This window comes from Eschrichtius robustus, chromosome 3 (assembly GCF_028021215.1).
Source record: "Eschrichtius robustus isolate mEscRob2 chromosome 3, mEscRob2.pri, whole genome shotgun sequence".
Taxonomy (NCBI): domain Eukaryota; kingdom Metazoa; phylum Chordata; class Mammalia; order Artiodactyla; family Eschrichtiidae; genus Eschrichtius; species Eschrichtius robustus.
In genome coordinates, this window is record NC_090826.1 from 113646202 (window position 1) to 113670609 (window position 24408).

The window sequence follows — 24408 nt, forward strand, 5'->3', positions numbered from 1 at the left end:
GGCTCCAGTTTGGTTCCTGTCATCCCTGAGATGGGGTATCTGTGGGCCTCTCCCTGGAGTGGAGGCTTGGGGCTGCCCTGCATTGTGGGATCATTCTCCCTCCCCCACCCTCTTCTGCGTAGAGCTCTACACAAACACAAACACATTATCCCAACGTTCATTATCCCCACTCTCTCTCTGCCCCACCCACCACCAAGACCAACAGAGAAGTGGCAGGTCGTCCCTCCACCGCCCGCCCCCTGAGGTGTGGGCGTGGGCTGGGCCTCCAGGCAGCCAGAGGCCCCGAGAGAAGCAGAGAAGCGCTCAGATCTACACGGTCCTGCTGAGAGCCTTAGGTGGCCCCTGCCAGTCTGGCAGGCACCCCTGGCCCCTCTGCCCAGCACCACCGACGTCTGATGCCCTGCGATGCCCACGCCCAGCACCTCTGTGCCCCCGCCTGCTTTCTGGGTCAACACCTCTGGAGGCAGTGTGCTGAGTGCTGATGAAGCTATGATGCCTGTTGGATTCCTAGCCCTGAGGGTTGCCCTGGCCTATGGGCTCGTGGGGGCCATCGGCTTGCTGGGAAATTTGGCCGTGCTCTGGGTTCTGGGTAACTGCGCTCGGCGAGCCCCCTGCCCACCTTCTGACGCTTTTGTCTTTAAACTAGCTTTGGCAGACCTGGGGCTGGCACTCACTCTCCCCTTCTAGGCAGCCGAGTCGGCACTGGACTTCCACTGGCCCTTCGGAGATGCCCTCTGCAAGATGGTCCTGACAGCCACCGTCCTCAACATCTACGCCAGCATCTTCCTCACCACGGTGCTGAGTGTTGCCCGATACTGGGTGGTGGCCATGGCTGCAGGACCTGGCACCCACCTCTTGCTCTTCTGGGCCCGTGTGGCCACCCTGGCCGTGTGGGTGGCAGCTGCCCTGGTGACAGTGCCCACGGCTGTCTTTGGGGCCAAGGGCGAGGTGACTGGCGTGCGTCTGTGCCTGCTGCGCTTCCCCAGCAGGTATTGGCTAGGGGCCTACCAGCTGCAGAGGGTGGTCCTGGCCTTTATGGTGCTGCTGGGCATCATCACCACCAGCTACCTGCTGTTGCTGGCCTTCCTGCGGTGGCGGCAACGGCAATGGCAGGACAGCAGGGTCGTGGCCCGCTCCATCCGCATCCTTCTGGCCTCCTTCTTCCTCTGCTGGTTCCCCAATCACGTGGTCCCTCTTTGGGGTGTCCTGGTGAAGTCTGACCTGGTGCCCTGGGACAGCACTTTCTACACCATCCATACCTATGTCTTCCTCATCACCACCTGCCTGGCACACAGCAACAGCTGCCTCAACCCCATGCCGTACTGCTTCCTAAGGCGGGAGCCCCGGCGGGCCCTGGCAGACACCTTCAGGGATCTGTGAGCAAGGCTGTGGCCCCAGGGCCGGGGCTGGGTAGAACAGGTGGCCCTAAAGGAGGTGGGCAGGCGGTGGATGGAGAGCACCCCTGGGGAGGGTGGCCCTTCTACCAGGCTTACCAACCTGGACAAAGGAACACCTGGGTGAAGGGGGCAAGGTAAACCCCCTCCTCTTTGTGGGGATCCACGCAGCCTAGGGAGAGAGAGGTTGGCCTCTCTGCCACGATGCAACACCCTCAGGGAACGTCTGATCTTTGATCCCCAACTCTGGCTATGGGGGAACAGGGAGGCTGGGACCCAGGTCAGGGCTGGGTATGACCAAGTGGAAGTCTCCACGTGGAGATGGGAATGATGAGGATCTGAGAATAAACCTCTGGCGCATCCACAAAGTGTCTGCACCTTTCATCTCAGTTCCACCTCCAGGTCAAGGTGGCCCAAAGGATTCTTTGCCCCATTTCTGCCTTCTGTGAGAATTCCCAGGAAAATTTCCCTAAGGGTTCTAGACTAATTGGGTCATAGGTCAGTGTCTATCTCCCTCTATCCCCTCCACCCTCCCTCCCTCACCTCAAATGGGGTGTACCCTTGCCCTTCTCTGGTGCTGGGGCCAAATATGCCCTTCTCCTCTGGCCACCTCTACCTTCTTACCATCTCATTAGTGTCTACAGAAACTTGGTGCCCACAGACACCTCAGCTGCAAAAGCTGTAGTTCTCCCTGCTGTGTGTGGGGTCTTGCTGGATCCCTAGCTCCAGCCAAGCTCGGAGTGCAAACCCCTGTTGCTGGCTGGGAGTACCCGTGTGTCTCTCCTTAAATCAGGATTTGGAGGGAGAAGTGAAGATAAGGACAAGCTGAGGATGTGGGTGGGGCATAGGGAGGCAAGAAATGCGGAAGGGGGTTGGGAGAAGAGGAGGCTGAACGTGCAGCTAGAGGAGTGGGAACCACAGAACAGGTGCTAATCTTCCTCCTCCCCCAAGGGCTTAGAGCATCAACTCAGGTGTCAGAACACCTGGATTCACATCCTAGGTCTGACACTAACCAGCTGAGGGACCTCGGTAAGTTACTTTACTTCTCTGTACCTGTTTTCTCAATTTAAAATGGGCTGTTAAGGATTTAACAGTGCCTGAAATAGAGTTTTAGCTGTTATTCTTACACCCCATGTAAAATGGAGACAGAGAGAAGAAAAAAGGAAGAAATAAGTGGGCAACTGGGAGACAGGGACAAGGAGCCATAAAGGTCTTATCTGGAATTTTTACATGCTCTGGAGTGAAATGAAAGTTTTACATAAGGAACTGAGTGAGGGGTTGGCCCCTCAGGCCCCTCTTGAAGGTGTGCACTCCAGGGCAGGGGGTTCCCCTTTGGTTTCTGTATCCATAGATACCCAGCAATGATAAATGCTAGCCATCAGAAGGGACTTTCGGCGGGGGCAGCCCCTGGGAAGGAGGGAGGTGGCAGAGGGAAAATGGGGTGCAGCTCCCACTGCCATTGCCCCACCCCAAGGTCTGACATGTCTTGAACCCAGCTGGGCACGGCGCCTCCTGAGTGAGTGGAGCCCCCTCTGGAGGGGGCACCGCCTGCACCAGCTCCATCCAGTTGCTGAACAGAAGAGGCTCTAAAGAGCCGCCTAATTCACACCATATTAAGCAAATGCTAAAAGAGATTTAATTAGCCTCTTGATGTTTAATTTTCTTTCTTTGATAATGTTTAAACGGTTCCAAAATCCACATCTATTCCCAGCCAATTCAGGATGGAAAATCCTCCACCACTCAAGTGCCCCTCTTCCCACCCCCTGCAGCTCCTCTGATGGCCCTGCTGGGGCTCCGGATACTGGCTCCTCTGGGGGCATCGCTGCTTTATGGGCTTTATGGGACCCGGAGGTAAATATTGACAAAGTTTAAACAGGTCCAAGTCAGAGGTGAATGAATGCATGCAGACCCACCCTTTGGGATGGGAGAGGGAGGGGAGGGTGCAATGGAAAGGAGGCATTGCTGTGGCAAGAAGCTGGGCCCTGGCTCCCTGGAGCTCAAGCCAGAGCGCTGTGAAACTGCCAACAGGGTAGACAGAGAGTAAGACTGAGTTTCCAAAAATGGGAATAGAGAGGGGACAACGGACAGAATGGGAAAGACGTGAGAGAGGGACTAATCTCAGAGGAACTACCATGTCAGAGAAATGTGTGTCTTGTTTTGGGATCAAGGATGAAGAGGGAGTTTCAGTCCAGGGGCGGCAGGAGGGACAGAGCAGCTCTCCTGTGAGCTGTGGGCTTCTCGGAACCCACGCTCTGGGCTCTGCGTCCCCAGGTATCCGTTACACTCCTGACCAGCATCCTTCACTGGATCTGTAAGAACGCTGGAGGAGCCTGCATTCCCTTTCCTGGTGGTCTTTGGATGCTAACATCCCACTGCTCTGCCTTTACAACTTTGGGTCCCAGCTGCTTCCCGCTGACGTGGCACACAGCTGAGCCATGGGCCATCGTGTTGGAAACTTTGGAGCTCTGGTGTTTTTCGGCAGAGCAGCCTAGGAGGGGAAGTGGAGAACTGCAGCTAGGAGGGCTGGCCCTTTCCTGGCTCCTCTGCTGGGCTGGCAACCCTCTGCACCCAGGTTTCCCTGTCTATGAAATGAGAACAATTCCTACCTCACAGATTCTGTTATGGATGAGAAAGCACCTTGTCAAGGCCAGATGCTGACGGATGAGAATTACAGGAGTGGAGGGTGCTGGCTGTGCCCCCAGGCCTGCCCCCCACCCCAGGTGATTTCAGTTCCTCTTTCTAGCTGAGGTCATGGGCCCCATCCTTCCCATCTTACTCCATGGGCTCCAACAGAGGTCTGTGCACCATGCCAGCATTTATACAACGCTAGACTCTCTCACCCCTCCCCCTACAGCCCCACAGCAGGGTATTAACCAGAAACAGGAAGCAAAAAATTAACGAAAAACAAGAACTGAAACCTACTTAATCTCTCACTGCCTCTCAAAATGGCAAAGAGCAAATGAGCAGCTCCTAGGAGGGGAACCGTCTTAAAAAGGTTAAACCAGGGCTCTGGCACTGCGAAGAACAAGGGCAGAGTGAGGGCTGAACCTGAAAATGAATGACTCTGGGGAGAGGCTAACAGGAACTGTGCTGAAAGGGAGGGAAGGGGGCAAGAGGCTGATGCAATTCCTGAGCATGGCATGCAAATGAGATGAAAACAAGTTTTTTAATGTTGGAACCTCCAACAGCCACTGGAACCTAAGTGCCCCTTCATTATTATCCTTGTATTTGTGAGCGTCAAAGATGACAACAAAAAAAGGTTGGCAGCAGTTTCTTTTGTTAGCGCCCCCTGTCTTCAGGGAGGCAGTCACCCTTCCTGGGAGAGGAAGAGGCTCCTTTTGGAGGAACACACGTCATTGCCTGGCTCTCCCCCTCACCAGCACCCTCAGAACTGGCAGACATTAACAGACAGTACTTCCTGGGGTTCCAGGACTTTAATTTTCCCCGTTTTATCTTTTTTTTTTTTTTTTTTTTTTTTTTTAAACAATCAAATTTGCAGAAAACTGGCTGGGGCTGGCAGGCACTGGGGTGGGGTGGGGGGAGGTCCATTGAAAAATCCCCCAAATTCACACAGAGGTTTCAGGTCATGGTTGCTGAGGTGGGGGATGAGGTCAGGGTTTGTAGATTTCCCAACTCACCCAAGAACTGTTTTTCCAAATGGCTGGGGAAGAGGTCAAAATGGGTCCCCCAGTACTATAGATGAGTGGAGAAGTCATTGTTCCCCCCATCCCTCAAGTTCTTCCGAGATGTAGAGATAGAAGGCTGCGATTTCTAATTGCCTACAATCTTCTCTTAAAAATATAAAACACGTGCAGTTGGCTTTGGTACAAAAAAGAAAACAACAACAACAAAAAAACATTCTGGTCCCTGTGAGTTTTTCCCCTCACCCCGCAACAAACCATTACGGCCACCTCAACCTGTATTCCATCAACTCTAGGAAGCCAGGTTATATCCCTGGGGTTTCCATAGAAGACAGAGAGAAGGGGGAACAGCAGTAAGAGGTTGAGGGGAAGGGGAGAGGGACATGGCCCTGACCACAGCCCTTCCTGAAGGGGCAGTAGGGTCTTATGGCTGCAGCCTCTCCTCAAAGATGGGTGTTGCTCAGGAGGGGTGTCAGGGCTAGAACCCAGCAGCTGCACAGTTAAGCCTGAATAAACCCCAGTAGTGTTAAAGGACAAGGCCCCCTGATCCCTATGGCTTGGTTCCCATGTCCCTGGTCCTCTAAATCTCCCCTCTCCCTCCATAACTAATAAACAATAAATAAATAAATTTTCCTAAAGTAGAGGGAAGGCGGCATGAAAAATTGGCATCTGCAGTGTAGCTTCTGGATGCCACCAGGGGGCACTGTGGCCTAACACCCCCAGCTTCCTAAATGGCGCCCCCCCACCGTGTCCAAGGATCCCAAGAGCTGGCAAGGACAATCAGCAGTTCTTTCAAAAGTTCCCTCGTCATTGGCAGATTGGAGTCCCCAGGTTTGCCTCCCTCAGTAATGTTCTTCAGGGGGACACGGGGTGGGGGGAGGGGCCCCCTTAGCTCTCTGAAGCTACAGGCTCCCCGTCGCGGCTCTCAGTCTCTTCCGGGATGTCCTGCATTCGGGTGAAGTCTGAAGGAGGACGGGGCAAAGTTAGTGAGTGAACAGATGCTCCCGTGATCAACTGAACCCCTACACTGACGCCTCCCCGTCTGTGGGCTGAGGAGCTCAGAGAGCTGTGAGGGAGGGCAGAGGTCTGTAATCCTTGGGTGAGGGGAAAACCTCTGTCAACAAAGTAAGGTATCCACACCTAGGTACTTGGTAAGTATATGGAGACACAATTTGATTAATAAAATACAAAATATGTTAAGATTAGTATTACATGAAGTCACAGTAGCTTTGGGTTATTTTGTATTTCCTGAACCAACTATAAGAACTTGGAGGGCTTTGAAATTTTTTTACTTTGAAAATCTACTTCTGCTTGAAAAGGCTGGGAATCATGGACTTACTGGAGCAGAGGCCCCTACATTCTTTGCTTCCTAGAGTTCCACTTCCCATCTACCAGGAGGCAAAACAGGAAGTGCTCTGTGCCCCTCCCAAGAGTTACTGTAGACCTCAGTGGTTGGTTAGGGACCATCATAAATGTTCCCGTGCTTTAGGATGCAGGCTTCATTTGGAAACCACAGCCCAAGGGTCTGTACCCAGGTTACATCCCATTTCCATTCCATGTCTCCACCAGGATCTCACCTCGTGGACTATGGGGCGGAGACAGACGGCTGCTACCTTCCTCCTCACTGCCGGTGTCGGGGTCACTGCTATCTTGCAGCCGCTCATCGGGGCTGCCCAGCTCCTGCCTCTCTCGATCCTCAAAGGGTCGATGGACAGAGCGAATAGTCACAGGCAAATCCAGGCGGTCATGGCCTCGGCTGGGCTGTGGACAGCAGGCCAGAAAAGCAGGAGGCCAGGGAATGAGCAGTGTGAAGACTCAACTCTCAGCACCTCTACCACTGACTAATTTCTTTCCGCACCCATCGCAACTGTTCAGTCCTCCCATCAGTATCCTATATCCTTCAAGTCTGATGCCTGATGTCATTTGGCCTCAAATCTCCAATTCCTTTCTGGTTCTCTCATGGACCCCGATGTCCACCCTGATGTCAGTTCACTACTTCAAGCTTCCTTACCTGTGGGGGGGTGAAACTCAAGTACAGGGCATCGCCTGCAGGGAGGCTACGCCGCCTCGGATCCAGAGGCCGCCGGGCCCAGGGGGCCTCAGCTGGGAGTGGTTCTGTGTGGCCCAAGGCGGCCAGCTGCCTGCGAGCCTCTTCGGCCTCCCGCTCCAGCAGGGCGCGGGCCTGCTCGCTCTCTCGGAGCCGGGCTTCCAGGCTGCCAGCCTCCGTCGCCCGCTCTTCGCTGAGGCGTCGGCAGCGCCGTAGCTCCTCTTGCAGCAGCGTGTGTTGCCGCTGCAGCAATGCCAGTTCCGTAGCCTGCTTTTCAGGAGCCACAGGGGCAGCCCCGGCTCTGCCAGCCTCCCCATCCCGGGAGTTGGCTCGGGTCAGCTTCTCCCGCCGCTCGGGGCCCTCAGGGAACCGGGCTTCCATCAAAGTGTCCTGCTGGGCCACAGCCGCCTGCGGGTGGAATGGAGACGGAGGGGTGTATCAGGACCCCGTTTCTTCTACCCCTCACCCTAACTCCCCAGGGCCCAGGTCATGATTCCTGGAGAGCTCGAATCGGGAAGGCTTAGAAAGGCCTGTTAGGATGATTCTGTCCCACCTAAATGGGCAGCTCGGGTCTGGCTCCTCCCCTTCCCATGCTAGCCCTTGCCCCACTGACCTGTAGGCCATGTAGAAGTCCATAGAGATTGACCAATCGCTGCAACGCTTCCTGAGGACAGAGGAGAGGGTGGGAACAGAGTCCAAGCTTCAGGATGGGAGAACTGCCCAGAAGTTGAATAAGTGTGGGCGTGGGACAATAAGACTGCAAGTACTTTGAGGTGTACACTCCCCCTCCCAACTCCAAACTGGGCTCTAATTTCTCAGATGAGAGTACCCCTCCTTCAGTCTCCTATATCATCACATTCCCATCTCACCTCCTGGGGAGATCTCAGCTGATTTCCATTTCGATCCTGCAGAAACGGGCAAGGATGGGGAATCAGCAGACACACAAGTCCCTGGTGCCTGTCCCTGATAGCTCTGAGTCAAGGATCTATAGGGCAGCTGTCCCTTTCCCTCCCTCTAGCCAAGTCCTGACACCTCCTGAAACCCACCTTCTGGCTGGAGTCTGAGTCAGCTCTGCAGAGCTCAATGGAGCCATTGAAGGTTCTGGCCTCACCATCTGTTGAGAAGGGGAAAAGGATGGGCCGAACCACTTCCCCAGCACCCTGATACCACTCAGTCCCTGGTACCACCCCATTCTCTTTAACCCCTCCCACGTGCTACCTTGGTCCCCTGCCCTGGCACTCACTGGCAGTGACTCCAGGACTCGTGTTACCACCGCTGTCCGGTTCCACGGACAGGGCTGGTTCCCGGGGTGTCAAGAGCAGCTCCACTCCAGGCCCCACCAGCAGGTCTTTCAGGCCCTCCACTGCGGGGAAAGAAGAGGTGAGGACAGCAGCAACAGAGAATCCTGCGGGGGATGGGAGGCGATGCCATTCGCTCAGTACACGGAACATGCAGGCATCTAGGGGAATGCCCCCTGCACATGTAGTGGGGTCTCACTGCCACCACCACATACAAGGCAAAGGTCATTAAAGGTGCCCAAGGGGCAGCACAAGTATGTGCAGGATGAGAGGTGTCAAACAGCAGCAAGGACCATCTTCCCCCGCAAGCAACAGGCACTCAGGGAAGTTATGGCCTATGGGGCTGACGTCCCCCTTGTCTGTGTGTGTCTAGCCACGGGTCCATATCTTGGGATGGTGAGTGGATGAGTCTGGACTCTTCCCTAGGAGCTCCCTCACCCTCACGGATGGCATCCTGCAGCAGCCGCTCGCCACGAGGGGACTCGAGGGACTCAGAGCGGAAAAGCCCCCTGGGCAGGGTGGGCAGGGGCATCCCGCTGCCGCCATCCTCTTCCACCTGGAAGTGGGTCATCTCGGCAAACAGCCCAACCTTCTCCTGCAGCAGCTCCACCAGTGCCCGGTCTTTCTGCTGCAGCTCCACTGTGGATGAGAAACAGGTGAGCACCCAGAAGAGCCAGTAGTGAAGGGGCAGCCCCAGGGGTCAGGGGCCAGGCCTGGGCAGAATGGCAGGATTTAATTTTGATTTTTTGGCATTTATGAAAAAGAAAATAACTTTTTTTGGGGAAAAGTAACACGTACTTTTGTTTTAAAAACAAAAGTAAAACAATGTGTGGCAGGGACTGCAGGCTGTCCACCAGTTTTCATTCTCCCCACTTTCCTTTAATTAGAGAAGGTGTGCAAGTTTCATCTGGGCACACAGCTGCCCAGTTACACTCGATTTTCCAGCCTGGCTTGCAGCTAGGCATTGGCACGTGACTAAATTCTGGCCAACAGATGTGAGAGTCTTCCAGATCTGCCCTTAAAAAAAATCGGTATAAACTCTCCTTGTTCTTTACCCCTCCTTGCTAGCTGGGATGCAGATGTGATAGCAGGAGCTGGAGTAGTGATGGAGACACAGACATAGAGGACATAGAGATGGGGAATCTTCACATTGAAGAGGGCAGAGCTGCACAACTACTCTGTACTTCCCACTTCTGGACTCTTTTATGTGGAGAGAAATAATCTAGGACTCTTATGTGGAGAGAAATAATCTACCTCGTGTAACCGACTGATTTTTGTTAATCTTTTTGTACAGCAGTTAGATCATACCCCAATTAATATAAGGCCCTATAGTAAAAAGGTAAGTTACTATCTTAACCCTGTTATTCCTAGTTTCCCTGCCCAGAGGAAGCCACAGTAATAATATCTTATCTTCCTAGAGATATTGCACACACATATACAAAATACATATGACATATATCTATCCCCGATATTTTCACATCAGTGGTAGCATATACTTTACAGTGTTTTAAACCTTGCTCTTTTCGTTTAACAATATATTTTGGTTATGGATCTACATCAGCCCTCATAGAGCCATCTCACTTTTTAGACAGTATTCCACTGTGTGGATATATCATAAATTATTTAAACAAACTCTGTGGGTGGACTTACTCTTGATACGCCGCAGGTAAGCCTCATCCTCTGTCTCAATCAGGGGGAAGTCCTCCCTGGATGGGCATCTGGAGGGATAACAGGTTGGGTGGGGTTTGGGGAAGGAAGTCAGGTTACACACCAGGACTCTGCCTACCCTCCTTCCCAAACGTGCTCTATTTCTCCCTGGTAAGCCTCATCAGCTCCACGCCCTGGCTTCATCCACTCCTGACTCTCTCCTTTTCCTAGCACTGATCATCTGCATCTACTGGTCTGTCCCTCTCCAAAGGTCACCTGGAGAGGTAGCATAGTGCAGAGGGACAACTACAGTTTTTGGCATCAAGCACCCTGGGCTCAAATCCTGGCTCCACAATTTACCAGGTGGTAACCTCTCTATTTCCTCATGTGAGAAACGGGGACAATATCTTCCTCACAGGTTTTCTGTGAGGATTAAATGAAATAATGTACCACTGCTTTGAACACGGCAGAAGCTCAATAAATCAATTATAATGAATAATATTATTTTCGCAACTACAAATATTAATATTATTAATAAAAAGGGCACTATAGATCTATTGTCAATGGGACAGGTACTTTGCCTTGTTTTCCTAGAATAGGTAATTTCATACTTTGCACGCATTTCTGAAAAATTTGTTCAAAGTCTTAACTGCAGAAGTAAAAAAAAAAAAAATAGGTTTACATAATATAAAGTGGAGAAGAATACATTCTCTGAAAGCTAAAAAAAAAAATCATAGGACTTCCCTGGTGGCGCAGTGGTTAAGAATCCGCCTGCCAATGCAGGGCACATGGGTTCGAGCCCTGGTCCGGGAAGATCCCACAGGCCGCGGAGCAACTAAGCCCATGCACCACAACTACTGAGCCTGCGCTCTAGAGCCTACGAGCCACAACTACTGAACCCATGTGCCACAACTACTGAAGCCCGCGTGCCTAGAGCCTGAGCTCTGCAACAAGAGAAGCCACTGCAATGAGAAGCCTGTGCACCGCAACAAAGAGTAGCCCCTGCTCGCTGCAACTAGAGAAAGCCTGCACACAGCAACAAAGACCCAAACCAGCCAAAAATAAATAAATAAATAAAATATTAAATTACTTAAAAAAAATCATAAACATCCTAACTGAATTTATTCTTCAGGCATAATCTTTGAGAATCCATTTTCAACATTTTACATGCACTTCACTTTTTTTATCACAACAGACACACAGTTGACTGCCTCAAATCTAATGTGTGTCCAACAGAAGCCAAAGATCTGCTGCTTCAGCACATGAAATGATTTCCTTCTTGCCTCTGTTGTATGGAGTTTGAGTTTTGCTCCTCTTACCACTAGTATCAATGCTTTCATTTTCCTCTTTTTCTTTCTTTCTTTCTTTCTTTATTTATTTTTTAAAAATTTTTTTTAGCTATGTTGGGTCTTCGTTTCGTGCGAGGGCTTTCTCTAGTTGCGGCAAGCGGGGGCCACTCTTCACCATGGTGCGGGGGCCACTCTTCATCGCGGTGCGCGGGCCTCTCACTATCGCGGCCCCTCCCGTTGCGGGGCACAGGCTCCAGACGCGCAGGCTCAGCAGTTGTGGCTCACGGGCCCAGTTGCTCCGTGGCATGTGGGATCTTCCCAGACCAGGGCTCGAACCCGTGTCCCCTGCATTAGCAGGCAGATTCTCAACCACTGCGCCACCAGGGAAGCCCCTCTTTTTCATTCATTTTTAGAAAATAAAGGTAAAAGACAGTACAATCCAAATAATGGCCCACTGCCTACAGACTAAGATGTTAATGGAGGTGAAATTGTACTGCTGGCTGGCAGGTATGCCAGAATGTGACAGCTTAAAGTATTCCTTTAGCTTGTCAGCTCATGCTGCATTTGGAAGGTGGTTGCGGTCGTCATCATATAAAGTGTGACTTTACAGGACAGTAGAACATAGATGATATTTCCTGCCTTGGGCCATCTTGTCTCTCCCCTGGCCTCTGCCTTCACCTCTGAACCCTGGGTTCCATTCCTGGGAGTGCTGTGGCGTGGGGCCTGAAACTGCAGGTACTGTGAGGCCATACACACACTCACACTCGCACGCTCTGCTGAATGACGCGGATCCAGGTGCTCCGGTCATCCCGGGATGCCGTGTGGACCTCATACATCTCAGGGGGTGCCGCGCTGATCAGAAACATCCCTTTCTCCTGGTTGGCGATGTCCCGCACGATTAGATTCTGCAGTGACACCACCGAGGGCTTGTCCTGCCAGTCAGGGGAAAGGAAGGATTAAAGCTGGGAATCCTGACCCCTGGATATTTGAGTCTTCAGTCCTTTTGGAATACCCAAAGGATTGAAGAGTCAGCCGAGAATACAAGTTAAGAACCCAGGCTCTGGTGCCAGCCAGACAGGACTTAGAAACGTTTGTGACCCTTGACGATTTAATTAAGCTTTACTTTCCTCATCTACAAAAAGAGGATAATAATGGGCCTTCCTCACAGGTGTAAAAGTGCCTGCATACAGTAACAATTTGTCTTGGCTATTCTTATTTCTCCTTATTATATTATAGTAATGGTTACAATAACAGCTGTTTGACTCTAGAGGATTCCAGGGTTCTTCCAGGCTGGGGTAAGAAAGCAAGAAGGGCCTCAACACTTGTCTGTGCTGAGGAAGAAGAAGGTAGAAGGTCTCACCAGGGCAGGAAAGATGTACTTCTGGTCCTTCTCCTGGAGGAATACCAGCACATCTGTCATCAGCAGCATGAGCACATCTGGCAGGAGGATAAAGGCAGGAGGACAGTCAGCATTATAGAGTGTCTGAGCAGCTGTTTTTCTTTCTCAAGGACCAGGTCTACCCCATTAGGTTAGAGCTCCTGTTTCCCCTCTTCCTGACCTCTCTCCCTCTGGTTGCTTCCTCCACTTTTGCAGACCTCCCACCTCTCCCATTCTTATAGCTCAGAAATGGGGGGTAAATGCATGTGCCACCAGATAAATCAGCTTCTTGGGCTAGAGGTGCCCATAAGCGATCATCCAATGCCTGTGGAGAAAACCCTCTTTATACAACGAATGCGGGTTTCTTAACCTGGGGTCTACAGACCCCCTAGGATGTCTACTGTTGGGCTTCAGAGGCTCTGCAAATCCTCTGAAGTTGCATAAGCAACTTTACATATTAATATATCACACATGTGTATTTTTCTGTGTGAAAGGGTCCAGAATTTTTGTGAGGGAAAAAGGATTCCCAGAGCCTTTCAGTTCCATGTTGAACAACTGACTAACATAAGACCTTTTTGGATATTTGGTCTAAGCTCCCCCCTACCCCAGCATATTGCCACTTCTCATTTTGTGCTCCACAGGGAGGGGAACAGTTGGGTTCCTTATCCAGCTCTCCCACCACTGAACAATCCCAATCTCCTTCAACCCCAGCAGGCCCTGCTTTGATTTTCCTTCTCTGCCCCACCTTCCAGGCTCTCAGATCCTAAGAGGTCCTGTGCTTTAAGACTTAAGGGGAAATAAAGGTCAAGCCCAAGAAAGTTGGATGTCACAGTCGAGAAGACACACACTTACCCTTTGCCCTTGGAGATCTTTCTAAGTTGTGGGCACACAGAAGGGGAGGGATGTCAGAAATAAAGCTCTCCACCCTTGCTATTTTTAACCCCCCCATGCTTTATATTCTTAGCTTCTGCGTGGGAGGGATGGGAAGGAGAGAAAGGGATGAAGGAGTGGCTGGTGAAGCCTGCAATACTCAAGCCTACGGAGTGGGGATTTCATGACACAGGACAGAGGTGCAGGCAGACTCTGGCCTCAGGTAGCACGGTATACTTCTGCCCCTCATTCCTCACCCCCACAGCCAAGGCCTGCAACTCTCTTGTCTTGATTGAGGTAGGAAAGCATTGGCCAGCGCAGTCTGGGAAGAGAGCCTGGGAAAAAGTGCCCCAGCCCAACATGCCCCGCCCCCTTTTCTCTTCTCCTCAGCCCGCCCTTCCCTGGGCTCCGCCCCCTCCCGTGGGCCTTCCCTAGCTGTGTTCCCAAAGCTCCTGTCCATTCCCCAGCCCTGGTGGCTGGGATTCCAGCTGGTAGAACCAACTACCCTGATCTTGTCCTCTGCTCCTGGAATTTCTCTGTTTTCCTCATCAAAACCGGTAGCTTTCTGGGCATGCAAGAACCAAAGAAATGAATAAATACTGACAAGGAAGTCCTTGTATCGCACGTGAAATCCAGTATTCAGACTTTTGTTGCAGCAGAGACCACATATTTTCCTCCCACTGGGTCTCACCCTGGGTATAGGGCTGCATTAAAAGAGGTCCTGAGGGCTTGGATGCTTCTCCTTCTTTATATCTGACCGCGGACTCTTGCCTGGCCTGCCAAGCTGACCACTGACCTTTGAAGCGCCCAGTAGCTGTCTTCCAGAGCAGGCAACCATCGTGGATGAGCTTGCGCCGCAGAAGCTCCTCTCGGCCAAAAGGGCCCTTGCCAGGCACCGGGGTCTGGGCCCGAGGGTCCATACGGTTGTAGATCTCCTGCAGGCGGGCCCCTTTCTCCAGCTCGTGCACATCCTGGTCTACGTTGGACAGCAGCTCCTTCACCAGCCCCAGTGCCGTCGTCAGGTCCTGGCGCTCCTCCTCGATCCCTGACACCGGGGGTCAGCATGACGGAGGGATGGCTCAGCCAAGCTTCAAGCCAGCCCCAATTCCCACCAATCTCGATTCCCACCTTCAGAGGCTGCCCAGCATTCCACATCTGACCCTATCCCTCCCCCCTTGGTTATCCCGAGCCATTTCTCACCCCAGATAGCCCTCTCCCACCTTCCTCCCTCCCAGGCTCTTCCTCTTACCGTGGGAATGCTGCAGGATCCGGTTGATGAGCACCGGGTACTTGGTGATGCGCTGAGTCACCAGTAGGATGCACTCCTGTACACCATGCCGCTTCAGCACGGCCGAGCGGGTCACTTTCTACAAGAGCAGAGGAGGGCTCAGGGCCAGAGTGGGGCCCGAGGGGAGGGCAACAGAAAGAACGCTGGAGCATTCTTGGAGCCTAAGCCCTGGTGCCGGCCCTAACTTGGCCATTTACCTCACACCGGTCGGCGTAGGTGACCCAGTCTGGAAAATGGGGACGACAAGGTCACAGGTTTATTGTGAGGACCAAAGTAGCAAAAGCACTTGCTCTACTGCTATGAGGGGCTGCTGATGGGATCCACGAGCGGATGTGTCCACAAGGGTTGGGCCACTAGAGGAGGCTGAGTGTGGGTCCTGGAGAGGTTTGCTCACCCGGATGAACTGCTGAAAGCGTTTGTCTCGGGCATATAGCTCCTTGTAGAGCTTTAAGGCCTTGGTGTGGCGGCTACAGAACTCCGAGTAGGTCTTCCGCATCTGCTCTGCGCTGGGACCTGAGAACTAGAAGTTGGGGGAGCAGGGCTGGGTCAGCATTTCCCCAAAAGCCAAATCTCATCCCCAACACCCTCTGGCCTCCCACCAAACAGGCGGGCTTCCTGCCTCTCCAGCTCTCTCTGGCTCCACCCCCTAGAGTTTCGAGATGAGAAATGCCCACTCTAGTCACACCTCCTCCCATGAATGCTGCCCACGGGTCCTGCCTTTTCTCACCTGGCTGATGAGCAGGTCACCCAAGCGATGGATGACGAAGTTCCGGGTGCTGCCAGGGCACAGGGCCTGGCGTCGGCGTTCTAACATCTGGCTGAGGAAGCGTGTATGGATGTCACTGAGTTCGTCCACGCAGGGGAACAGGCCCTGGACCACTCCCGGCTCCAGCTGTAGCTCTTCCAGCATCCCCGTGCGGAAGAGGCGGGTCATGATCTTCAGGGTCCGCACATGGTGTAGCTCTGTCTGGATCAGCTCTGTGGGTACGATGGGACACATGGCCTCTACCCTGGCTTGGCCACAATTGGTGGGGCCTAGGCTGGGGACCTCAGGGCTCATTTGAGGTTTTCAAGATCCCTTCCAGGTTAACATTCTGCATTATTACAACCTTAGATCATTTTCTAATCATTTTTTTATCTTTATGCCGTGCCATCTTAAGCTATGAGCTGTTTTAGGGTCAAGAACCATGTGTCCCCTACATGTCTAGGTTTCCCACAGTTCCCAGTACAGTGTTGGAGCAGGCAGAGAGGAAAGACTAAGAATTGACTGGAAGGAAGGGATAAAGAAGGGCTTTGGAGGTCAACAGCCCAAAAGGTGGGGGCCTAGTGGCTACTTGTGGGGATGCTGGGCAGGGTCTTGAAGGCCAATGGGATAAGAGGGAAGGGTCTTGAGAGGTGGGGGCTGGCAGAGGAAGGACACAAAGAAACAGGACTGGTGACAAAAGAGAAGTCTGGGGTGGTCTTCTTGGCTCACCATAAATGACATCCTGCTGCTTCATCACCTCCTTTTTATGCTGCTGCAAGAAGTTGCTATCCACAGCAAGGCTCCAGGAATCAGCTGCAAAGTCCTTCTCATCCATCTCAAAGTCACTCATCAGCTCATTGTAGATCACCTCCGCACCTGGACGTTGAGTGGGGGAAACAACTCGGACCCCAATTCTCTTCCCTGGGTCCCGGGCCCTTCTCTAGATCCCTTCCCGCCTTGCCGTTCCCAGGACTGCTCCCACCTGCCCCTCATGCCCTGGTCTCCCTGAGGTCCGGGCACAGTCACCTTCGTCGATGAGGGACTCCACTGACAGGGTCCGGTTCCGCATGTTGAGGGAGTCTGTGGACTGTGAGAGGATCCGGCGCAGCCCCAGGGGAGACTCATCGTTGAAGTGTCTGAGGGGAGGGGAGCCTCGTTGCATCACCCGACTCGGGCAAGAGTCCCCTTCCCGGGTGGGGACCCAAGGTGGGATCCCAGAGGCAGTCACCCCAAGTTCTCCTTACCTGTCTGTCTATAATTCTGAACTCAGGGATGGGAAAGACCTCTCAGCCCCCCGCCTCCACTGCCATACTCTGCCTGCCTGGCTCCCCCTTCCCCAGGCAGAGGCTTACCCAGCAATGTTGGTGGTGGAAACACTTTTGGCTAAAGACAAGGAGGAGCGGCCACGGCGGGAGCCAAGCAGGGACTGTCGGAAGCTGTCGGAGGGGTAGATGGCAGAGCTGGGCCGCTCCCGAGTGGTGGCTGTCGGGGGGATACCAAGTAGGCAAGCGTCAAACCTGGTGCCTTATCTTTATGCCGTGCCATCTTAAGCTATGAGCTGTTTTAGGGTCAAGAACCATGTGTCCCCTACATGTCTAGGTTTCCCACAGTTCCCAGTACAGTGTTGGAACAGGCAGAGAGGAAAGACTAAGAATTGATTCAAGCCTCCCAGGCTCCTCGACTAGAAGTGAGGCCTCCTCTCCTGCCCCACCTTTAGCCCTGTTCTAGTCAAAGAAAGATGATAACAGTAATTCTACCCGTATGTTTGTGCAATACTTTTAATGTTTATAAAGAGCTTTTCTTGCCTTATCTCTTTCCCGCCACAAGACTGTGAGCAATCTGCAGCTCAGGACGGTTAAGAGACTTGTCTGGGGTGACTCAGCTAATGGCTGAGCAGAGATTCGGACTCTGGTCTTTTTTTTTTTTTTTTTTTAACATCTTTATTGGAGTATAATTGCTTTACAATGTTGTGTTAGTTTCTGCCGTATAACAGAGTGAATCAGCTATATGTATACATACACAGACTCTGGTCTTTTTGACTAAGCACCACGCTCTTTCTGTTACACCAGATCTGTCTGAATTGGCCCTTGACAACTTCTGCCAACATTCCCAAGTGCAGTGTAAATAACTAATAATAATAATATAAGGTGTGACCAGACTCAGATGACCAGCCATCCCAAGCCTTCGTCCCCATCTGAATTCTCCTGTCCTGCCCCTAAGCCCAAGAGTCCGGACCTCCCTTATGACCCCACCAACAGCATCCAATTGAAGAGAGGAAGGCACTGTGCCAGGGAACGACCTCAGGGGGGCAGCAGAGCTCATGGGCTGAGAGGCCTGGGGTCCAGGGTCCTATGGGGGCTCCAGCATCCTCACTACTCACTCTTACTGCGAAGTGAAACAGACTGCAAGGCAGTGTTGTTCTTCAGCAGGGCAGCTTTCTGTTGCTGTGAGACAGAGAGCAAGAGAGAGACACCAAGAACAGCTGTCACCCTAGGGTCACCCCCATAGGCCCAGGGCAGGAGCTGGGTGGCTGCCCCCTAGGGAGAAAGCTGGCACGATGGCTAAGGGCATCAGGGTGGCTGAGCCCAGTGCTGAGGGGATGTGTCTACAGCAACAGGCTGGCCCCCTCTTGCAGGGCCTGTGGCCTGGGGTGGAGGGTCTGGGCTGCCCCCTGGTGAGGAGAGGGGTTGAGTAACACAGGGTGAGGAATGAACGGAAAAGGCATGAGGGTACCGCACACTCACTACCCTCTCCCCCAGCCCTCTGCCCTCCCTGCCATCTCACCTTCTGCTTGACCTTGGTACAGTTGGCGAGGGTGTCTTTACAGCGGTTGTGGATAGTCACATTGCAGGCTGGGAGGGTGGGGTAGAGAGGGTGACGGGAGGGCCAGGTGGTACGGGGGGGACACACCCACATGCAGACACCCATCTCCCCATGGCCACACAGCCTGAGACTCTCCCCCTTCCCAGACTCCTCGGCCATCGCCGCACCCCAGTCCCTCTCCTCCCGCCTCCCCCCTTCCTTCAAGCAGGAGATGAAGTGAGGGGGTATAGGTGTGGACCGCAATTAAGCCATCAGGAGGGGTAGGCAATCCTGACTCAGAGATGACCTGCGAGGTGGACTAGAGGGAAGAAGGGGTTACTGGCTGCCAGAGATGAGCTCAAGAAGCACAAAGGTGGTTGAGAATGACAGATGGCAGAGAGGACGCCCACGGAACAGAAGGTGGCACAGGAGCAGCTGGGATGGGAGCTAGGGGCAGAGAGGGGGAAATTAACATCCCCTGAGCTTGATCCTAACCACCCCTTGAGGTAGATTCAATGATCCTCATTTTATAGATGAGGATCCTGTCTCCTGGAGAGGTTAAACCATCTGCCAGAGGTCATACAGCTAGTGGTAGAGCTGGGGTTTAACTCAGGAGTGTCTGTGCACTTCCTGTTGAGCCATACGCATGCCCACAAACTCTGGCTAGGCCTAAGCAGTGCTACGGCTGATGGATCCAGCGGTAGAGCGGGGGACAGGCCATGCCCTGCCCCTGCCCGACACGCCTGCCTGCCTTCTGCACTGCTCAGCTATGCTTGCTATGACTCCAGCCTCCCTTCCGGACCCGGGGAGTCTTGTTCCCCAAGTAAGGTAAACCCACAGCTCCCACACTCCATCTGCTTCTCCCTCATCACCCACCCCACCCTGCCATGGGGTAGGAGAGAAGAGGAGAGGAAAGGAAGAGTAGCTAAGCCTAGGCACTGGGACTACTGGCCATCCCTTTCCCCAACATGCCCTCACAGCCCTTGGCCGTCTCCAGCTTCCCCTCCCCCGTCCAACAACACCGGAAACTCTGCTAACTCCTTCAGACAATACCCAGCACCGTGCTTACTTCCACAAATACAAGGCGAGCAGGGTGGGGCAGAGGGGCAGACAGAAGTGGGGGCTGGAGCTGCGTCCACCCGCCCCCCCCCGGAGCTCCCTTCTCCTACCCCCAGCACCCAGTGTCTCTGGATCGAACCTCCGCTTTCCACCTGCTCTCAAAATAGCGCTTGCTGCCCGCCTCCCTGGTTCCCCTGGCAACAAGCTTCCAGATTGGGAATTCTGTCAGGTCTCTAGAGGGATCTAGATTGGGGTTCCCTCCTCATCCTCATAACTCTAAGTTGAACAGTGAGGAAGTAGGGAAGCCTCGCTGGTTCTTTCTGGGGTTCCTTCGCAGCTTCCATAGAGATTTAGAAGCTAAAGCTTTTGTCCCTCTGTTCCGCCGTAGGCCACAACACCTCCGGTCCTGCGTTAATCAGAAGCAGCTCTTTGCCATGAATCTGGGTGCGGAGGGGGGTGGGTAGACAGGGCAGGAGCCCTCCGTGTAGGCATCTTGGGGAAGGAAGAATTCGTTGCTTGTACTTACAAAATACAGGACTACCCTTAGATGTGGGTGAAGGTCAGGAGTTCTATCTAATCCTTATTCCCCCAACATACACATTGCTGCCATATTCTCTCTTTCTCACTGTGTATCAGTCAGACTAGAAATCTGAGACACGGGGGTCCTAATCCCTAATCCTCTGCTTCAAACTGCAGAGATTTAGAGATTTCAGGCTCCCCCCAGTCAATAGAAAGGGAAGGGGCAAGGGGACCCTGAAGTCCTGAACACCCAGTTCTGCCCAGGAAGATCGGCAGAACAGCTGCAAGGCCAGCAGCTTCCCACCCAGCTCCCCTATTTCCGCCCCCCCATCCCACATACACACAACATTCCTGCTCCTTCTCCACTCAGTTCTCCTGACCCTCAGCAGCTGTTCAGGGAGCTGGGGGATACCCAGCGGACGACAGCTGCAAGGGGAGCCACCCCAGCCTCCCCTCCCCCATATCCCCAGCTAGTCCTGCTTAGGACATATTCTGACTGCCACTACCCCTAGACATGAGGACAGGGAGAAAGGGATCAAGCATCTGGCCCTGGCATTTGGGCCCTGCGGGGGCTCACAGAGGAGAGTGATCCTTATGGATCCAAGGTAAAAAGAATGGATAGAAAGATTAGGGTCAGTGGGCGCTGACTCAGAGTGACATTCAGGGTCCAAACAACTTACTTGGGCAGATGAGGGCCTCCTTGGCTGTGATGCTCTTGTTACAGGCATAGCACATGGTCATGCCCGAAACGGAGATGGTGGTGAAGAGGTGCCCGTTGGTATAGCGGGCGTCCTTGGCTTCCTTCATTTTCTCTTTTTCCCGGGTCTGTAGAAGGGGCGAGAGAGACAGGAAGTGAGGCTGGAGGATGCCAGGGTGCCTGAGGAGTCCAGAGACACAGGCCGAGGGCAGAGGCAAGGGAGCAATGCCCGCCTGAAACACACCACTTCCTGAAGCAGAGCCTGCCGCGCTGTGTCAGAGGCAGCTGTCCAGGAGTGACCAGGCCAGACCCGAGGGCCGAGTCGGCCCCTGACCTACCTGGCCCCTGCGGCTGGGCTGCCTCCTGTTGCCGCTCATCTCCCCGGCTCTAGACCTCCGCGTCCTCACTCCACCTCCCAGCCCTAGCTCTGCTCGCCCCCGAGCTGCTGTACTCCCTTCTCTGTGCCGGGGGAAGATGCGCAGAGAGGAGGGGAGAGCAGGCGAAGCAGAAGGTGCCAGCTCACCAGCGCTTTCAAATCTATGGGAGTTAGCTCCTCTTATAACCATGACAACCAGTGTTGGAGCCGCTATCTCCGTGGCAGTGGCAGTCACAGTGGGGGGCAGGAGATCCCCTTATTAGATTGGCTGAAGGGGGCAGAATGCCTCCACTGCCACCCCCAACCAGAGGTCAGGGTCCCAAACCTCTGACTCTTCCACATCTGCTCAGCCAAGGTACACGGGGCCTCTCTGTGGGAGGCAGCGTGTCCCCTGCTAACCTCGAGGCAGGAGGAGCCTGGTTTCAGTCTCCGGTCACTTGTCCTCTCTGGGATCTTTAAGAAAGGAAACTGGGCCACCAAGGTCTCATTCCCGGCAGGAAGTCTATTCTGCAGTCTAACTTTTATCCCTCTCATGCTACCCTCCAAAACCTAGGATATCTCCCTTATTCCTCCTCACCCAGTCTAGGAAGTCCTTTCTGGCATCTACCCTCCATCCTCCAGCGGCAATGTCGGTTCCTCCTGCTCTGGTCTCCATCGAGATGGGGCACACTCTCTGGGCCCTTCCACAGAACCTCAGAGGCTGGCATTTCCCATCAGCTTTCTCTTCTCCTGCTTCCCCCTGACCTCTGCAGGTCAAGTGATACTCCCTGACCTCTTTCTGTCCCTTCTCAAGCCCCTGAGCTTTCCCTGAAACTGAGGAGATGAGAAGATGGGACACCATGCTTTCCACCTATTCCAGGACCCTCCTCAGTGGTCACCTCAGATCCCTGATTTTCCCTCCACTCTTAGAGGACCGACAGCAGGAAGTGGAGCTGGCAAGACCACTCCCTCCAAGGATTCCCTGCCTCTCAGAAAGCGAAGAGCGAGATCCTGATGGCTGAGGCTGAGGGTAATGAGCCCCAAGTCAGAGGACACTGTCTGGGGCCCCAGGGCAGTGAAACAAAACTCAGAGGAGAATCCTCAGCCTGGACCTTGGGTGCCCAGTCCTGACTCTCAGCTGAAGCCACACTAGCAGTTAAGAGGTGGGGGAGGGGAAGAGACACACTGGCCTGGTGTGAGCGTAGAAAAGGGAAGTGTGAACGGGCTGAGTCAACAGCACAGGGGCCAGAGGGCACTGGACTGCGATGCCCTAGGGTCTCAGGGCTTCCTGGTAGCCCAAGATCCTTCTCTCTCCTGCTTACCCTCAGAAGCTCCAGGTTCATCTGACGATGAGCAGAGCCTAGGTCTTCAGGTCATTTCCCACCCAATCATCCATTTTTCTTTTCTCCTCTCCTCCCATCCTCCTCCTCTTCCTATATCATAGTCTCCTTCCCATCCCCTGGCCTCCCTCCTCTCCCACATGGCCTCCCACCTTGGCTGCCCCTTTTTCACCCTTGCTTCTCTTCTACTGCCCTTGGCCTCTCCCTGCCCTCCTCCTCCTAGACCTTGTCAAGAAAGCTCACCAACTTTTAACTCTAACCTCCCTTTTTCTATTCTGGTACCTACCTATCTGGACCACTAGAAAATTCTCCCTTTAGTCTAACCTCCATCTGCCCTGCTCCAAATTATAGTTCTTTAGGAGATCAAATCCTCCTCTGAATAACAGCCTTTATAGGACCTCAAAGTTCAAGTCCAAATAGCTCTTCTTACTGCCCTATAGTCTGCCTTCTCTTCTCCTCTCCTGCTCTCCCAACCTTCTCTATGACACAAATAAAAAAGTTTGAGGACTTACTATGTTTGAATTAAAAGTAAGCAAGCAAAAAAACGTGAAAATCATATTAAAAGAGCAACATGGGGAGGGGCAAATTAGGGGTATGGGATTAAGAGACACAAACTACCATGTATAAAATAGATAATCAGGGAATTCCCTGGTGGTCCAGTGGTTAGGACTCCACGCTTTCACTGTTGAGGGTGCGGGTTCAATCTCTGGTCAGGGAACTAAGATCCCGCAAGCCACGCAGCGTGGCCAAAAATAAAAACAAAACAAAACAGTAACAGATAAGCAGCAAGGATGTACTATATAGCATGGGGATTTATAACTGTTACCTTGTAATAACTTCAATGGATTATATATAATCTGTAAAAATACTAAAACTAATATAATATCGTAAATCAACTGTACTTCAAAAAATAAAATAAAAAGAGCAACATGTCTGAATCAGGGTCAACTCCCAAATGGGCAGTCCTGCAGATTTGCCCTAGGGCTGCTACAACTCCCACTCCCCTCCTCTGACCTCTTCCCTCTGCCCTCAGGCCTCCAGGAGCTCTCACCTGGCAAAGAAGCGGGGAAAGGGAGGGAGAGAACTAGGGGCAGCCAGAGAACAGGGTCTCTCTGGCATCAACATCCCACAGACGACCCAGCTACTCTGGGCCCAGGCTCCCCCACCTCCCAACACTCACCCTCTCTCCAAGTGACCCTCTCTCTAGGTGGGCCAGCAGTGGGCAGCAGCCACAGCAGCCGCACATCCCAACACGGACACTGCCCAGCAGCAAGCGGCCCTGGCACTGCCTAGCGCTATTGTCCTGGAGGCAGTCCGCACCCGCCCCAGGGCTCAGGCTGGTGAGGCTAGAAGGACACAGGGCCTGCTCACCAGGGGTGCCTGCTCCAGAGACGGAGTGAATGGGCTTGTTTGGTTCTCTGTCCTACTCTTTCCAGATATTCTTAAGATCATCCCAGTTACCCGCCCAACCGCCAGCGGGACAGCCCCTCACCTTCATGGCCCCATCTGTCCACCAAGAAAAGGGGCCATTACTCTGCAATCCACAACACCCACCCCAACACTCAGTGGCCCTTCCTGCTTGGTTCGGTCCTCTACTGTCCAGTGTCCAGAGTCTTGCTTTCTCACAAATCCTCACAGAAAGTCTTTCTTGCTATTGCTACACAATAAATGAATAAAGCACAGGAAAGCACCTAGCACAATGGCTGGTATACAACAGCCACTTAATACATGTTTAGAAAGAAAGGAAGAAAAGAAGGATGGGTGGATGGATAGACACCAAGACAAGGGGTCCCAGCAGCACCCTTGCCTCTACTCTAAGGATCCCCTCATTCCTTATCAGAGCTTCAGAGCTTACAATCTCCTCCTCTCTCTCTCTTTTTTTTTTTTTTTTTTCCCTGCTGCACCTCGCACTTGTGCGATCTTAGTTTCCTGACCAGGGATCCAACCTGTGCCCCCTGCAGTGGAAGTACGGAGTCCTAACCACTGGACCACCAGGGAATTCTGGTCTCCTCCTCTCTTGTTTATTCTTTTCTCCCTCC

At 53.1% G+C, this 24408-nt stretch overlaps 2 protein-coding genes across 5 annotated transcripts in view; one reads left to right on the top strand and one right to left on the bottom strand.

Moving 5' to 3' along the window:
* Positions 1-405: 405 nt before the first annotated feature.
* RXFP4 (relaxin family peptide/INSL5 receptor 4) lies at positions 406-1521 on the top strand. Its single transcript, XM_068541005.1, is given in 1 exon segment — positions 406-1521. A coding segment is annotated over 1 exon segment (1116 nt).
* A 1507-nt stretch (positions 1522-3028) lies between these two features.
* ARHGEF2 (Rho/Rac guanine nucleotide exchange factor 2) overlaps positions 3029-24408 on the bottom strand; it is a 31400-nt gene continuing 10020 nt past the window's right edge. For 3 of the 4 annotated variants that reach the window (XM_068541001.1, XM_068541003.1, XM_068541000.1), the window contains 21 exons: positions 20658-20802; positions 18382-18449; positions 17978-18041; positions 16950-17079; positions 16624-16733; positions 16327-16473; positions 15580-15830; positions 15247-15372; positions 14814-14931; positions 14361-14609; positions 12677-12753; positions 12079-12248; positions 10031-10098; positions 8819-9019; positions 8326-8445; positions 8129-8196; positions 7952-7987; positions 7696-7746; positions 7047-7490; positions 6613-6796; positions 3029-5997 (listed from right to left, as the gene is read on the bottom strand). In XM_068541001.1, coding sequence (XP_068397102.1) covers positions 5924-5997; positions 6613-6796; positions 7047-7490; positions 7696-7746; positions 7952-7987; positions 8129-8196; positions 8326-8445; positions 8819-9019; positions 10031-10098; positions 12079-12248; positions 12677-12753; positions 14361-14609; positions 14814-14931; positions 15247-15372; positions 15580-15830; positions 16327-16473; positions 16624-16733; positions 16950-17079; positions 17978-18041; positions 18382-18449; positions 20658-20802 — 2901 coding nt within the window. In that variant the 3' untranslated portion in view covers positions 3029-5923. Of the gene's footprint in view, positions 5998-6612; positions 6797-7046; positions 7491-7695; positions 7747-7951; positions 7988-8128; positions 8197-8325; positions 8446-8818; positions 9020-10030; positions 10099-12078; positions 12249-12676; positions 12754-14360; positions 14610-14813; positions 14932-15246; positions 15373-15579; positions 15831-16326; positions 16474-16623; positions 16734-16949; positions 17080-17977; positions 18042-18381; positions 18450-20657; positions 20803-24408 lie in introns of those variants that run through there. The other variant, XM_068541004.1, reaches the window with a different exon arrangement.